Source organism: Phocoena sinus, chromosome 5 (assembly GCF_008692025.1).
Source record: "Phocoena sinus isolate mPhoSin1 chromosome 5, mPhoSin1.pri, whole genome shotgun sequence".
Taxonomy (NCBI): Eukaryota; Metazoa; Chordata; class Mammalia; order Artiodactyla; family Phocoenidae; genus Phocoena; species Phocoena sinus.
Genome location: NC_045767.1, coordinates 36,179,988 through 36,197,662, shown reverse-complemented (window position 1 = coordinate 36,197,662; position 17,675 = coordinate 36,179,988). Strand labels below are relative to the sequence as shown.

Sequence of the window (17,675 nt, the reverse complement as noted above, 5' to 3'; positions counted from 1 at the left end):
TGAGATAAAAATCACACTCACCTGGAGAGTAGTAAGAGTTTCATCAAAAGACACTGGAGTAATTGTGCAGATAATACGTGTTTTTGCATTTCCTCCCAAGGAATTCTGGAGAATTCGTGTTAATTTGCTATCTCGATAATTTATGAAACCACTTAGTGAGAAATGAATTTGGGAAGAAAAAGAGTAAGAATTTTTATATAACGAAAGTGGTTGGTTCTTAATGTAGAACCTTAAAATAGCTACAGTTAAAAAAATTAATTATTTACAGATTACATGAGGCAGATCAAAACTACTAACTAAAAAATATTTAAAATACAGAAAGTAAATTTAGTAGGACACAATCATATGTATAAGAAGCCAAGCATGATCAGAGTCATGAAAGCTTTTGAATATATGAAATAAGAACATTTATTTGAGTGTCACTAAAATATTACAATTCTCGACCTAATGAAAACATAAGCATTAACAGATAGAGTACAGTGGAATAAACATACCCAACTTGTCCATCACTAAGTTTCTTGATCACTTGTCCCAAAATAAATAAGCTTCGATTTATATTACAGCCTTCTTTGAGTCGCAAACCTGCATTTATTAAACAAATATAAAAATTCAAATCGAGCCCTGTACTGGATGATGAACTTATCAGTAAATTATGAGAGAAAGTAGAAGTTAAAGGGACAGATGTTGAAGTCTATGCTTTGGACTAGATCTGAGCCCACCTTTAATACCACTGGTGGAGGAGCTCTCTCCCTAACCCTCCCCCAATTAGGTGAATCAGAAAGGTTATCACCTGAGAGAAATGGCAAAATGAAAAAGATGACTAAGAAAAGAATAAGAGGGAGGGAAAGCCCATTGTCTAAAAGAGCTCCTCTAATTCCTCCATTCAAATCTATTTTTTCCAAACCTTCAAATATAGGCAACTATAGGCTCAAAACCAAAAAACGTTCGCATTTTAATATTGTGAGTATGCTCACATGACTCTAACATTAAAAAAAAGTACCTGGAAAAAGCTCTATTCCAGTTTTATGCTCCAACCAGTTCCTGTTCCCTCCACCAGTAAACCATGTTTATTATTTATTCTTCTAAATTTTTAGAAATACAAGTTCATATATATTCATTTCTCCCCTTTCTTTTTCAGACAAATAGTAGCATACTATACACACTATTTTGCACTTTGCTTTTTTCACTTGGCGTATATTGTGCATCATATCAGTAAACACTGGTCTTTTTCATTCTTTTTCATAGCATAGAATTCCATTGTATGGATGTATCAGAAATTATTTACCTAGAACCCTGTTGAGGGATATGTAGGTTTTCAATCTACCATGTATACAAAAAATACTGCAATAAATAACTCTGAATAGCTGTTATTTCACAGGTGCATTATTCAGCTATTGCTGTAATATTGCTGCTTAACAAGCCACCTTAAAACAACAAGCATTTATTTCCCGTTCATGGGTCTGGTTTGGTGGATATAGGCCATGCTCAGCTGGGTGTCTTTATGTCAGGCTGCAGGAAATGAACACAGAGAGAGGCTTGACATCTTTATGATTTTGCACCTTTCCATCTAAGTATGCTTTGCCATTTGTTTAAGTATTTGGTTATGTCCTTCAGGTCTGTTTTGAAGTTTTCTTTATTTTGGCCCTGTGCAATTTTTGTTGAGTTTCTTCCTAGGTATTACACCTTTTAAGCCATCATTGTAAATTGAGTCTTTTTGCACACTAAATATTCTAACTGGTTATTTGTATTATAGAATTATTAATGTCTGTATATTAGTTTTGTGCCCCACTTCCCTTCTGAATTTTCTTACCTGATATGGAAATTTAGATGGTTTTCATGGTACTCTCACGCGCTTTTCAGCTATACAATCCTATCAACTGTACAGTTCTAGTTTTTTAATTGATGCTATAGTAGCCCAAATTAGATAATTAGCCACATACATAAGCTGCTTTTTACATGAAGGACTTTTATCACAAAATTATTATTGTCATTATTAGTTTCTAAAATGCATGGTAGCACTTTTATTCTGTGGAAGAACAGGAAGACACTCAGACCAACATATTTCATAAGTTTTCATTACCTTCAGCACCTGTTTGAGCAGCTCTTTCACTGCCAGCAAGATCAACCAAATTCTGTAAGAGAGATGATGATAAACCTTTAGGAAGCATAATGAGATAAAACCCAAACTACTGAAAGAACATTTAAAACACAGAGCTTACTTGAACACCCCATCTGTACCCTCATCTTTCACCCCACTGTTCAGGCCTTCCCTTGTCAAACCGATCTATAACCCTTGTTCCTTCTTTGTTATATACATCCTCCATAATGCCGCCAGAATAGGTTTTCTATTTACTACACAAAGTTCAAAACCTTATCATATGAATGTGATTCTTTGCAATCTGGCACTTGTGTGGCCCCAGCATTATATCTATTCATTACTTACTCCTAACTCTAGCTGAACTACTCACTACACCCTAAACGCCTCATGTACTTCTACACTCCTAAGTGCTACCTTTTGCCATTCTCTTTGTTACTTCTAAAGTTCTAGACCGCCCCTAGTCTTTATTCAGGACCAAAGGCAAATGTTACCTGCTCAACGTAGCTTTGCTGATTTTATCCTTTCTCCTCCCATACCTTGAATGAGTTGCTCTTTTGACTGTACCCAGAGGTCATTATAGATATGACTTATTCTTAACAGCACGTATTGTGTGGAGCTAGTTATTTGTCTCTGACTCTACTGTAGCATCTTTAAAAGCAAGGACCTCTTTCATTTCACAAATATTGTTGGAAAAAAGTGACTGTCATGCTTCAGGCAGTATGTTAGGTGCTAGGGATATGGCAATGAATTCGACAAGTAAGGTCCCTGTCCTGATAGAGCTTATATTCTATATGGAGTGGTAAGAGGAGAGGAGGAAGTTGGTGAGAAGACAGAAGAAGACAGATAGGAAACATAACCTGGTAAATGTAATACAGATAATTTAAAGAGAGTCCTGGAAGAGGAAAGAAGGGACAGAGTAGGTTCTCTGGACTGAGTGGTAGGGGTAGACTTCCCATTAAGCTCAGATCTGGAATGACAGAGGGAGGCAGCCATGTAAAACCAAGGGAAGCACAGTGCAGATTAAAAGAGCAGCCAGTACACCCAGTCACAAAACAGAAGTGAGCTTGGTATGCTCAAAAAATAAAAAGGGCAACATGGCAGAGTTGGTGAAGTGGCGATGGAACACATAGCGTAAGAGAGGGAGGTAGGAGTCAGATTATGCAGAGCTTTGTAAGTAGGGGTAAGAACGTTGGATTCTCCAAGCGCAATGGGAAGCCAAGAGAAGGCTTTAATCAAAAGAGTGACGTATCTTGATTTAACTTTCTGAAAGATCAACCGTGGCACCCTAGATGGAGAATGAACTGGAGAGGGGCAGAAGTGTCAGCAGTTAGGAGGCTAGTGCAGGAATCTAAGTGAGAGATGATGGTGGCTTGGGCTAGGGATGTCGTAGTGGAGACAGTAAGTAGTGGAGGGATGTCCTTTTTGTTTTTTAATCTGAGAGCCCAGTAAATATTATTAATGCATTAAAAGAAAGTCAGAGATTTAAGTTATCTCTCTCTTTGAGGAGTAGGCAGGTAATTATGTACTCCTGCTTTACAGTCCTGTCTCAGATACTGCTTTCTCTAAAATACGCAAAGTCTAATCGTTGTTATATAGTATCTAGTACAAGTGACCTAGATACATAATAAAGGGGAAAAGTGGTGATGAAAGCCTGAATTAAGGTAAAAAGATGAGGACAAGCATTAGTGTTCAAAGGCACTAAGAAGCTCAGTCTATCTATAAGAGAGGAGCTTATGTGGACCAGAAGGAAGCAAAGTAAGACTAGTTAAGCCAGATCTTGTCCAAGGAAATGCCACAGCAAAAGTAGTGCTTAGTAACATTAGAAATCTGCATAACAGATGAAAGAAAGGAAGACTAGAGTCCTAGAGGCCAGGCTCAGGAGAATGACAGAGTAATTCAAGACAGATGAGAACCTAAATGAGTATGACACCCAATGGAATGATGACAGGTAGGATCAGGAAGAAATGGTGATGACTGGAGAAAAGGGAAACCAGGAAAAAATGAGCCAAAATAGACTTGGGTTTCCAGCCTAGGTGACCAGGATAATGCTAGTATTACTGGAAAAAGGAATATTCATTAGAATAGGAAGAAATTAATTTGGCTTTAGACCCACTGAAGTTTGAGATAACAGTGGGACAATCTTTAGAAAGACATGAATTAGAACTCAAACTCAATGGTGAAAAACTGAAAGCATTTCCCCTAAGATCAGGAACAAGACAAGGATGAACACTCTCACCACTACTATTCAACATTGTTTTGGAAGTCCTAGCCACGGCAATCAGAGAAGAAAAAGAAATACAAATTGGAAAAGAAGAAGTAAAACGGTCACTGTTTGCAGATGACATGATACTATACACAGAGAAACCTAAAGATGCCACCAGAAAACTACTAGAGCTAATCAATGAATCTGGTAAAGTTTCAGGATACAAAATTAATGCACAGAAATCTCTTGCATTCCTATACACTAATGATGAAAAATCTGAAGGAGAAATTAAGGAAACACTCCCATTTACCACTGCAACAATAAGAATAAAATACCTAGGAATAAACCTACCTAGGGAGACAAAAGACCTGTATGCAGGCAACTGTAAGACACTGATGAAAGAAATTAAAGATGATACAAACAGATGGAGAGATATACCGTGTCCTTGGATTGGAAGAATCAATATTGTGAAAATGACTCTACTACCCAAAGCAATCTACAGATTCAATGCAATCCCTATGAAATTACCAATGGCAGTTTTTTTACAGAACTAGAATAAAAAATCTTAAAATCTGTATGGAGACATAAAAGACCCCGAATAGCCAAAGCAGTCTGGAGGGAAAAAAACGGAGCTAGAGGAATCAGACTCCCTGACTTCAGACTATATTACAAAGCTACAGTAATCAAGACAATATGGTACTGGCACAAAAAGAGAAATATAGATCAATGGAACAGGATAGAAAGCCCAGAGATAAACCCATGTACCTATGGTCAACTAATCTATGACAAAGGAGGCAAGGATATACAACGGAGAAAAGAGAGCCTCTTCAATAAGTGGTGCTGGGAAAACTAGACTGCTACATGTAAAAAGAATAAAATTAGAACACTCCCTAACTCCATACACAAAAATAAACTCAAAATGGATTAGAGACCTAAATGTAAGACTGGACACTGTAAAACTCTTAGAGGAAAACATAGGAAGAACACTGACACAAATCACAGCAAGATCTTTTTTGATCCACCTCTTAGAGTAATGGAAATAAAAACAAAAATAAACAAATGGGACTTAATGAAACATAAAAGTTTTTGCACAGCAAAGGAAACTATAAACAAGACGAAAAGACAACTCTCAGAATGGGAGAAAATATTTGCAAACGAATCAACGAACAAAGGATTAATCTCCAAAATATGTAAACAGCTCATGCAGCTCAATATCCAAAAAACAAACAACCCAATCCAAAAATGGGCAGAAGACCTAAATAGACATTTCTCCAAAGAAGACATGTAGTTGGCCAAGAAGCACATGAAAAGCTGCTCAACATCACTAATTATTAGAAAAATGCAAATCAAAACTACAATGAGGTATCACCTCACACCAGTTAGAATGGGCATCATCAGAAAATCTACATACAACAAATGCTGGAGAGGGTGTGGAGAAAAGGGAACTCTCTTGCACTGTTGGTGGGAATGTAAATTGATACAGCCACTATGAAGAACAGGATGGAGGTTCCTTAAAAAACTAAAAATAGAATTACCGTATGATCCAGCAATCCCACTACTGGGCATATACCCAGAGAAAACCATAACTCAAAAAGACACATGCACCCCGATGTTCATTGCAGCACTATTTACAATAGACAGGACATGGAAGAAACCTAAATGCCCATCAACACACAAATGGATAAAGAAGATGTGGTACGTATATACAATGGAATATTACTCAGCCATAAAAAGGAATGAAATTGGGTCATTTGTAGAGACGTGGATGGATCTAGAGACTGTCATACAGAGTGAAGTTAAGTCAGAAAGAGAAAAACAAATATCGTATATTAACGCATATTTGTGGAACCTAGAAAAATGGTACCGATGAACTGGTTTGCAGGGCAGAAATTGAGATACAGATGTAGAGAACAAACATATGGACACAAAGGGGGGAAAGTGGTGGTGGTGGGATGAATTGGGAGATTGGGATTGACATGTATACACTAATATGTATAAAATGGATAACTAATAAGAACCTGCTGTATAAAAAAATAAATAAAATAGAACTCAGCGACTTTAGAAACAATAAACATTTGACCATCGTCAACACAGAAATGGTAACAAGGGCAAACAAGGGAAGAAAAGCCACAGAACACTCCTGTGCTTTGATTAGGAGCGTAGTAGGAAAGAAGCCACAAAAGGGAATAAAGGAGCAGAGCTAAGAGCACCTGGATGTTATTATTCCAGAAAGGCCTGGAGACACTCATAAAAACACCACCTCCAAAGAGCCAGAAAAAGACTCTTTGGGGAAGACTTCTTTCCAAGAAGATACTTAGAGTAAGTGGGAAGTCTGGAGTGTTGGACCAGATGGTTTCTATGGTCCCCAGATGATGGAGCATCAAATAATATAAGAAAAGACACCAAATAGATCACTGAATATGTCAAGCTAAATTATAATTAAATTTAATTATAATTAAACTTAATTTATAATTAAAGCTAAACTATGAGAGAAAAGTTTAAATTGTAGTGATATATCACAGGCTAGGTTTGGAAAACAAAACAGAAGTTAGGTTTTATGTTTTTCGTTGTTGTTAAAGACTAATCTACTAAAATAAATGATATACTTGGATAGTAAAATAACTCAGGTGAACTAGAATTAGATACTTAACACTCTGATTTTTCAAAATCTGAAAAACAAACATATTATAGATTTATTACTTTTTCCCCTTAAGTTTTCAAATCAATTCGAGAAATCTTACATCATCTCCCACATCAAACTAAAGAATTTAGGCCTTGAAGACAGAATAAAGCAATAATGGTAAGGAATAGAAAGGAAGCACAAAAAAAGAGAACTGACACAGTGCAGCAAGGAGGAATGTTTGCGTCATGCTTATATTCACTTATCAACAAACAGGTATTGAATATAAACTATGTACAATGCGTTGGAGTTACAAAGATGAAGGAGATATCACTCTTCCTTTCAAGGGATTTATAGTCTAAAACACTGTTTATAATACAAAGCTTATTTTCTTATTGTACTTAACTATGAACTTGAATAATCTGATTTATTTTTTAACTCTCACCCAGGTTTTTGTTCATCTCATAAGTCTCAATACCATTGGCAGAGACCAAAAAAACCCTCAAAACCCCAAACACAAAAAAAATCACCAAATTCCAAGATTACTTTAACTCTTAAATGTGCACGGAATCAACCCTTCCTCAATTACTAGTTAGGGAAAGCCTCAACTCCCTACAGTTCTTACATCTAAAGTTCAGGAAATGGCAGCTATAAGATCACAGGAAGTAAGATTCTCTGAACTCTTCCTACATTTCCACTAGTAATCTCATGTTAGTGATGAGACTAAACTACCAATTTATAGATGCTTTTGCCAATTAGTTAACAGTTCTCATGAGACCAAACATACAGCAGCTAAATTAAATTTTGGTTCGGCTCATTTAGTACATTATCACGGTTCACCAATACTCACCAAATGGGACACCTTGACAGATCCTTCAAAATTAGAAGGTTCACCTTTCTCTCTACTTTCCAAAATCTAGAAAGAAAAGGCAACTTGTAGAAAAATTAGTGTATTTTTAATTGGAAAGGCCAAATATAGAGAGAATTACCTACCATCCTAAAAATGGTATGAGAACGACTACTTCTTTGATTCATTTTTGTAATTCCATAATGCCTGTTCTCTGTAAAAGAATCATATTTCAGCTGTGTATATTACAATCCAAAGAAAAACACTAACTTGTATTTAAGTTTAGAAGTAAAAAGTGTGATTTAAAGCCTAAATACATTCAATTAAATAGTTTTTACACGTGTTTTGAAGAAATACAGTATAAAGTCTTACTCTCTCCTTTTGTGATCCACTTCAAAGCCATTTCTGATGTATAAACAACTTCTTCTGTGAGATCAGCCACATACACATTCCTCTGAAACAAGTTTAATTATGGGAAAAGTAGAGAACTATAAATCACTTAAAATTTTGCATTTCAAAAAGAAAGTGCAAAGTATTATAGAATTCATTTGTGGAAGTTAAGAGTAGAAAATGGGCACTTTTATTCTGTACAAAAATAACAACTAAATCTATGCTATTTACAATTTATTTCCTGTACCAAAATACACCGAATTCTAACCTGATACTTCCAGCTTGCTCTTTTTAGGCACTTATGCCACAATATTATAGCTGTCAATATTTAAAAACTATACATGTTACTTAAGAGATAATCTCTATAAATGTTTAAGAAAGAAAATAAAAACCAAACCATAGTAACAGGAGACACTTTAAAATATATAGAAATTAAAGGCAAATGTTCAAGAAAAATAATCCCAACGAGTAACTCTTTTTTGAGCCACTCTGTTAACTCTGTTACTTACATTGAAGTCTTCCCGAATTATTAAAGGCTTCATTTTTTCAGTGTCACAGAGTAAGTCTGTAATGGTTTCATTGTATATCTCCATGTAAGACACACGTAAAAGAAATTCCCTATCAGGAAACTAGAAGAAAAAGATATGTGAAAACATATCAGAAAACATCAGAGATCATCCAATTATGAAAATCTAATAATGAATGCTTATGTGCTAATATTAAATATTAAAATATTCTTTGAGAAACTATCTTTTAAAACTTTTTATTTATTTTTTGCGGTACGCGGGCCTCTCACTGTTGTGGCCTCTCCCGCTGCAGAGCACAGGCTCCGGACGCGCAGGCTCAGCGGCCACGGCTCCCGGGCCTAGCCGCTCTGTGGCACGTGGGATCTTTCCAGACCGGGGCACGATTCCGCGTCCCCTGCATCGGCAGGCGGACTCTCAACCACTGCGCCACCAGGGAAGCCCTAAAAATATTTATTTATTTTTTAGTTGATGTATAGTTGACCTATTCCACTGTGTTAGGTCCTGGTGCACAACATAGTGATTCAATATTTCCATACATGTCAAAATGATCACATGATAAGCCTAGTTACCATCTGTCACCATACAAAGATGTTACAATATTATTGACAATATTCCCCATGCTGCACATTTCATCCCTGTGACTCATTTATTTTCTAACTGGACATCTGTACCCTTTAATCTCCCTCACCTATTTCTCTCATTCCTCCAACTTCCCTCCCCTCTGACAACCACCTGTTTGTTCTCTGTATCTATGAGTCTGTTTCTGTTTTGTTTGTTCATTTGTTTTGTTTTTTAGATTCCACATATAAGTGAAGTCATGTGGTATTTGCCTTTCAGGAAATTATCTTTGTAAAACAAACAAAAAACAAAACTTCCCCTGTGCTTCTATATTGATAACAAGCAACAACAACAGTAAAGCATTGTTTCAGAAATAATGAAAAGTATAGTATCATAGAATTTTAACAGGAAAATACCCAGTCCAATTCTCTAACCTCAAAATAAAACCTACATATATTCAAGAAATTAAAAATAAAATAATGATGAAAAAACTAATTTAAAACCAACTCAACTAATTAGCTTGCCTATTCTGACCTTCTGATTCCCTTGTCTTTTATCTAGTCTACTTTTTACTGCTCCTTAATAATCACTGGTAGCTAAACAAAGGCAATGAGGACCTAATCATTGTGATAAGATTTTCCTGTTCCTTAATGCCCACTTTTTGGTGGGAGTACTGTTTCATGATTCAAAGGAAAGAATGAAAGAACTTTAAGCTTTGTAGTTAGTAAGTTTGTGGGGAAAAAATGAATCTATGCTATGCCTTCCTTCTTTCCTCATGGATAATCAAGAGATAACTATAAATATACTTCATCATTACAAGAGAACACTAAGGTTGCTATCCTATTATCACCACTTTTACCTGCATGTACTAGAAATTTAGCTAAATTATTTACCTTCTTAATTTTTTGGAAAATGTCATGAATTGCCCTGGGTATTACTCCCAAATAATCTTGTGACCCCAACATAGTATATGTTTTTCCTGATGCAGTCTGCCCATAGGCAAATATAGTACCTGCAAAAACAAAACACACACATGCAAAGATTAAAAATGAATCTATAGTGTATAAAACTATCAATACTTGCTAAACAGACACCCAAGACTGAAATGTTTTTGCAGTGAATACACACCATTGTAGCCTTGTATGGCAGAATCTATGATTGGTACTGCTATTTCTTCATACACATTTTTAGTAGTTTCATTACTATGAAAGACACGATCTAAAAAACAAAACATAAAAGTTAAATCAAACAAATTAACTGTTTTCATTCTGAATTAGTAGTTGCCCACAGAAATAAAATTGTCAGGATATGGTATGATAAAAGATTTAAGACACAATATTTCCTTCAACTTATTGGTCCTCTGAAAATACTCTTCTCTTTAGGTAAAATGTGTTGGTCCTCACACAGAAAAAATACAAGTCTGTTACCCTATGTGCTTTCAAGAGGCAGTAGGGAATGGTGGCTGAATATGGGGGTCCAGAATCAGACCGCCTGCAAATCTTGGTTCTGCCATTTACAGTGTGATTTTGGCCAAAGTGGTTGATGTCTCCGTGCCTCAGTTCCCTAATGTGTAAAATGGATATATATTATCTTCCTCATAGAATTATTGTGAACATGTTAATACTTAGGAAATATAAACGATTACTATTCTTTGAGAAATGTTAATGTTTTTAACATACCTAGCAAGAAGGTCTAGCTCAAACGAAACCAAAAAACGCAGATATTTGGAAGAAAAGTACTGACCAAAGCTGAAGTGCTGCTAAAGGCTGGGTTTAGAGTAGCATTTGCACTGATAATTTCACAGGTCCAGGATGTGGTTCTCTGCTTTTGTTAGTACATTAAAAATAGACCACTCTTTTAGCAGTGCCCTCACATTAAAAAGCTCACAAGAAATGGATTTGTAAATCAGGAGGGTAATGTACTGACCTACAATGAGAAATTCAGTGATCACACTGCTTGCACCATGACCACACATCTGCCCTATGCGCAGAATATGGAAAACTAAAGTGCCATCTGAAGGCTGCTTAAGGGTCATGATTTTAGAGCAAGGAGAAATGGCAGGATGATTCAAACTTTAATGTTATCTGTTTCAGACAGCTGGATGAGTCCAAAACCTTCATGGGCGTATATGGCTACTGAGAATCTGTGGTACTTAGGTTTTATAATCTCTGGCACATATTACCTTTTAAAAATTATGTTAATACCACCAAACACTCCTTTACCAGGAATCATTTTCTCTTCTGCGTATCTTTGTGGCTTTCTAGTTAAACACTAATTGGACAACTTAATCACTTACTCCTGAGGTTGGTGACAGGCCGTCACTGTTGCTCTATGGTGCCTAAGTGGCAGCATGGTAGTGTGGCTGGAACACATATCTGGAGCCTGACTCTTTCATTTGCTGGCTGTGTGACTCCAGGCCTCTCTGAGTCCTCATTAAAATGGGAAGGTACCAAATATATATAAGCTTATTAGGAGGATTAAATGAGTTAATATATATGAAGTGCTTAGAACAGCGCCTGGCACATTGTCAGCACTATATACATGCTAAATCAATACACAAATCAACCTAGTTAACCGTTAGGTCCTCCAAGTCCCTTTGTCCTAGCTAACTCTCACTCATCCTGCAGGTCCCAGTGTAAGTGGTACCATTTCAGACACCTAGATTAGTTAGATCCCTGCTATAAACTCCCACAAAGCTTATGTCATCATAAGTGTAAATACTTGTTTAAAGCCTTTCTTTCCACCAAATAAGATCCACAAAAGCAGAGATAGGTTCCTGCTGTATTCTACCAGACAAAGAAGGAATATCTTCACTATTTATTCTTTAAAAAGTTTTGAAAAACAACTGAAAAAAAAAAAAAAGAAAAGAAACAACAAAAAAAGAAACAACAACAAAGAAACCAAACTGGAAGATCTTAAAGATGACTTGACATATTTTGGGCTTACAGAGTTTTACGCCACAAGTACGTTGACGAATAAGAGGAAAAATGTTAATTTCAGTTAAAAGGCACTATAACTGTGTTTAATTTTTTATTTACTTATTATCTTTTATTATTGCTATGTTTTAAGTGTCAGTTTATTATCTTACTTAGCGTACATGAATGGATGAACAATTTTTCAAAGTTTCCACTGAAGCAGTTTACTGAAGGCTTAGTTTGATCTTTAGTGACAAATCCAGTGTTATTCATAAGGCTTTTGTACTCATAATAGAAAAATGATACCAGGTTAACTTTTGATGCTGTTATAAACTTACCAAAATTGAAGGATTTACTCCCATCAACTTGATAAATTGTATTATTGTCAGTTTTCCAGTAAACTTGAGTATCTTTTCCAAGCGCCTCTTCTCTAAAAGAATAAAAAAACTGCATTTTAGAATAACTAGTCACAGAAGTTGTGTTACATGAAAGATAACTGAAAAGACCTCATCTTCTGATGGATATTTTAAAAGATGGTAATGACATATACCATAAATAGGATAAATGTGGAAAATCCACCTTTGAGGGGTCAAAGGTGGATTTTAAATGGGGCTTTGTGACCTCCTGCACTTTCATGGGAGTTTCTTTGTGAAGCTCTTCACTTCCACCTTCCAACCCAGTACTGGCGGCTGAAAAGATACGTTGAAAATGCAACTCTGGTTATGTCCCTCTTGCTTAAAGCCTTTAAAAACCATCTGAAATCCTTAATTTGGCACATGACACCTGGATCATTTAATTTCTCTCTTCGACCCATATCTTCCTCTAAATTCCTATATACACCCTAACTCCATACAAATAAACTGCTGAAGGTCACTCCAAAATAAGATTCGACCCCTCTCTGCCTGGAATACCCTGACTTTTGTTTCCATTAACTAACTTAACTGTTCTTTCATTCATGAAGAGTATCAGGAGTTTCCTACACAGCCCTGTCCCTCCCCTAAACTATCTCACTTTAGGACTAAAGACTCCTCTAGCAAACATTCTCCACCTGTCTATCATAACACCTGTCACGATGTATTATAATGCTTTCTGTAGCTTTCTTCTAATGCATTAATGAGCTTCTTAAAAATAGGAAATTCCTCATTTTGATATTCTTATTTATTAAACACCCATTAATGGTTAACAAATGTTTCTAAAACAAAATGTGTCAGCATTCTGGGGCAAAGGCCCGAGACAGGCAAAGCAGACTTCATTTTCATTTCTGCCCTTTCCTGTTTTTTCTCTATAGCATTTATTACTCCAGTATCATCACTTAATATTCTATATTTTTCACTTTATTTTCTATCTACCCCTTTAGAATGTAAGATCCACTGGGCAACGATGGTAGTGTGTGTTTAGTACAGTACACCGAACTAAAAAAAAAAATCAATTTTGATGAATATCGGTCATTAAACCTTCTGAACGTGGAGTTCAGTCACTGAAGTGTTGAGGGTCTACCGAATACAATGGAAGAAGACTGACTAGTTCTTGCGCTCAAGGAGTATACAGTAAAGGGGGAGAGAGCGTCAGTTAAATGTAAAATGACTAGCTGTGAAGAGTGCCAGTAAGGATTTTTCCTATGCGACTTTCCTGGGGGAGGGATGGAGAGCGCAGATGGGGGGACGGCAGAGCAGCGCAGGGAGTAGGGTTTTTAATGTCGGCGAGCCGGAGTTACAGACTTAAGAGAATCCCACAGCTGGAAAGTATCCTCTAGATCCTCCGATCCTGGCCCGTCACTTTACACATAAGAAACCACGGCACAAAGCGGGTCAATGGCCGAGTTTCTAGGCAGCGGAGCAGGAAGGAGTAGCGAGGACTCACTCCTGCGGCTCGGGCCCGGGCCGGAGGCCGCAACGGGAACCGGGGCAAGGTCTGGCCCACCTACCTGCTGTTAAGCGGCCGAACCCGCACGCAGACGGCGACGGCGACGGCTCCTTCATCGGCCATCCTGCCGGGCTGGATCCCAGGAAACCGTACGAAAACCTCCGCGCCCGGCGCTTCTGAGAGTAAGATCCACCCCGCCTTTAAATTTAAAATTTCCCAAACGCCGCGTCTGATTGAGCCGCGGCCTCGTGACGTCATAGGCCGTTCCATTTGCGTCGCGGCGCGGGGGACGCCAGGCCGGCGGCGTGTCCACGGATAAGGGTTGGGGGAGCAGTTATAAGGGTCTGGAGGAAAAGGAAGCTTGGGGCTCGCAGAGAGAGGGTCCGGATAGCCTGTGGCGAGAAGCTCTCAAGGTAATAGCAGCGATAACTATTGTTTGCTAAACGCCGTTGAAGTGCTGGCAGCCGTTTACAAACGCAATCCTCCACCCCACCCTTAAAGGGTTTGCAAACTGTGGAAAAACAAAGCCGAAAATTTTTTCTTCACTAACAAAAGAGAATTAGGACCTTTAAAGAATTACACTGTTTTTTTGTTTGTTTGTTTTTTAAATTTAAAACAAAACAGGGCTTTCCTGGTGGCGCAGTGGTTGAGAGTCCGCCTGCCAATGCAGGGGACACGGGTTCGTGTCCCGGTCCGAGAAGATACCACATGCCACGGAGTGGCTGGGCCCGTGAGCCATGGCCGCTGAGTCTGCGCGTCTGGAGCCTGTGCTCCGCAACGGGAGAGGCCACAACAGTGAGAGGCCCGCGTACCGCAAACAAAACAAAAAGATAACTCAAATGCCAAGAGTTGAAAGTTACTGCCCAGCCCAGAAACAGAAGAATCTTGTGCTCCTTGGAAACTCTTGAGTTTAAGTTTTTCCTTTTCCTCTCTTTTTGCGGTACGCGGGCCTCTCATTGTTGTGGTCTCTCCTGTTGCGGAGCACAGGCTCCAGACGCGCAGACTCAGCGGCCATGGCTCACAGGCCCAGCCACTATGTGGCATGTGGTATCTTCTCGGACCGGGACACGAACCGGTGTCCTCTGTGTCAGCAGGTAGACGCTCAACCACTGCGCCACCAGGGAAGCCCAAGGAAGCCCCCTCTCTTTTTCTTTAAACTCCTTTTTTCCATTTTCTGTGAGTTCCTAAGGTTGACTTAGGAAAAGAATTATTGAAGACTGGAAAAACTCGTTTAGTAGTGAGGTGAAACTTTTTTTTAGCAGAAATGGGAAAGTGATTCTAAATAATTCTTTCCCAGAAATAATGCTTGGTTTCCTTTGTTTTAAATACGTGTCATAGTAAGGTATTAACATTTTCTTTAGGAGTAGTTTCAGTTTTAGTTGATTTAAGAAGGATCAAGAATTATCCCCTTTTCCCTCACCAAAAATATGACCTGCAGTTACTAATAGTTGTTCATTATTTACAGAATTAGAAAACTACTGATTTAGTAAAACTGTTTTGGAAGGTAATCTGGCAATATCAATAAAAAACTGAATTGCTGTCCTTTATGCCAGCAATTCTGCTTTTAAGGATTTATTTATAGATATATGAAGAGTCTTGCTTTATAGCCATATAGCTATTACTATAGTTGCAGCATCACATATAGTTAGCAAATGACAGGAAACATATTGTGTCAATTAATAGGAAATGGATGACATTTTTATCACTACAATGAAACATTATGTGGCGACTATAAAGAATGATACAGCTCTTTATGTGTACTTTAGAAAGTCATCCAAGATGTTTCATTAGCTGGAAGAAACCCAAGATGCAGAATTGTGTGCACAGTATGGTGCTATTTGATATTTTCAAAGGATATTTATATGTCTGCATATGCATACATAATTTCTGGAAAGATACACAGAATATACCTAGTTTCCTTAGAGAGGGAGGACTAAGATAAAATACCTATTTTTCATTGTATACTATTCTGTAATTATTAATATTTTAAGCATGCAAATATTAAGTAGTTTCATTCAACTTAAAGAAACTAGCTAGTAGAAAAAAAGTAAATAAAAATGAGTTTGTTCATTCAAGATTTGTTCTGGTTAACCAAGAGTAACCTAACCAAAATACTACCCTTTTTTTGCGGCTGAACTGTGAAAATACTTGGCTGTATCTAATAAGGTAATATAGAGTTAAGAAAAGTGTGTTTTAACTGATTTTTAAAAAACGGTGGGCAAATATTACACATTTTTAGCTAAAGGGAAGGAGCCTGTGAAGATGAGGAAGGGACATATAATTAATGAAAGAAAGTCTCTAACAACAAAAGGGGAATTGATTCAAGAGCACAGAGGAGGATTAGCTTTTCATATTTGTGCTCATGATTGATGCCATGGCTGTTTTTGTTACCATCATAACAGCTGACGTTTATTGAAGATTTACTATTGCCAGGGGCTCTGTTATATGCTCTACATGCATTCTTTTCATTTACTTTTTCAAATATGTCATTAAGAAATTTTCATTGAGCACCTACTATATGCCAGATGTGGTTCTAGGCTTATGAGGCACAGAGTGAATAGACTAGAAAAGTACCTGCTTTCGTAGAGCTATTATTCTCTGTGAAACGTTCTTGTGGGAAGAAGCAAACAATGCATAATAAATGTGTAAGTAACTTATGAGGAGAGCATGGGCCACTGTAAGTAGGGTACTCAAGAAAGGCCTAGGGGGGATGGTTGAGGCCTTGTATGTTAAGAATTAGCCAGACTTGGGAGGGTGGGAGAGAGGGCTTACCAGATGGAGTGACAAGTAAGTCAAAGGACCCAAGGCTTGTGTAAGTTTGTCATGTGTCTGAGGCACAGAGGGAAGGCCCCCGTGGCTTGAGCATTTGGGGCAATGGAGAAAGGTCCTGTGGGATCTTGTCATGTTAAAATGTTATTCAAATGGTGAGGGGAAGCCTATAGAAGGTTTTATGCAAGGGAGTGAAAAGGGATTCACTAATTCCTTCAAACAAGATTTTCTTTTCTATTTCATTATGAAAATAGAAGCAGCCAGAAGAAACCTTGCACTGATTCCTGCCAACCTGTCTACCCACGTAACGTCTGTGCCCATTTACCTCGTCTTCCAGATTTTAAATAGATGAAGAACTGTCTGTCCTCCACTCTGGAAGTCTCTCCACGTGTGCACTAGATCCTACCCCTTCCCTCTTACTCTTGTCTGTCTCGCATAGTCATTTCCCCTGCTTTAATAAACCGGTCTCATCAGCAAACACATACCTTTATTTCTCCCATCTTGGATATTTAATAAATACTACAAACTTTCTAATATCAAAACGTGCTAATATCAGAACTTTCTCATATCAAATTTTCCCCTCAAAACCTGCTTGCTCCACAGTTTTCTCTGCAGGTTAGTTTGCGGCAAATCCACTCTTACCCAGGTCATAAACTATGGACTCATCATGCTTGACTTCTTTTCTCTCAGAGTTTACATTCAATGTGTCTGAATGTCTGTTGGGGCTACCTAGAGAATATTCCAGAATGTGAGCATTTATCACAACTTCTGCTATCTGCCTGGCCCAAAATACCATCTCTTCCTGGTCTTCACGTTCTACGTTTGTGTTGCCCCCTGCTACCCCCCAACGCTGGTTTATTCTCAACCTAGCAAATCGAGTGATCT

At 37.7% G+C, this 17,675-nt stretch overlaps 1 protein-coding gene across 8 annotated transcripts in view; it reads right to left on the bottom strand.

Annotated features, from left to right (window-relative positions):
• The window catches only part of CENPE (centromere protein E), a 73,759-nt gene extending 59,516 nt beyond the window's left edge, over window positions 1–14,243 (bottom strand). For 6 of the 8 annotated variants that reach the window (XM_032633356.1, XM_032633362.1, XM_032633357.1 and 3 more), the window contains exons 1-11: window positions 14,083–14,217; window positions 12,497–12,588; window positions 10,372–10,461; window positions 10,137–10,255; window positions 8,668–8,787; window positions 8,141–8,222; window positions 7,915–7,982; window positions 7,772–7,837; window positions 2,081–2,132; window positions 495–582; window positions 22–151 (exon numbers count right to left, since the gene is read on the bottom strand). In XM_032633356.1, the coding sequence (XP_032489247.1) occupies window positions 22–151; window positions 495–582; window positions 2,081–2,132; window positions 7,772–7,837; window positions 7,915–7,982; window positions 8,141–8,222; window positions 8,668–8,787; window positions 10,137–10,255; window positions 10,372–10,461; window positions 12,497–12,588; window positions 14,083–14,144 (969 nt within the window). In that variant the 5' untranslated portion in view covers window positions 14,145–14,217. Of the gene's footprint in view, window positions 1–21; window positions 152–494; window positions 583–2,080; window positions 2,133–7,771; window positions 7,838–7,914; window positions 7,983–8,140; window positions 8,223–8,667; window positions 8,788–10,136; window positions 10,256–10,371; window positions 10,462–12,496; window positions 12,589–14,082 lie in introns of all 8 variants that reach the window. The other 2 variants (XM_032633363.1, XM_032633364.1) reach the window with 1 other exon arrangement.
• Between the last annotated feature and the right edge of the window lie 3,432 nt (window positions 14,244–17,675).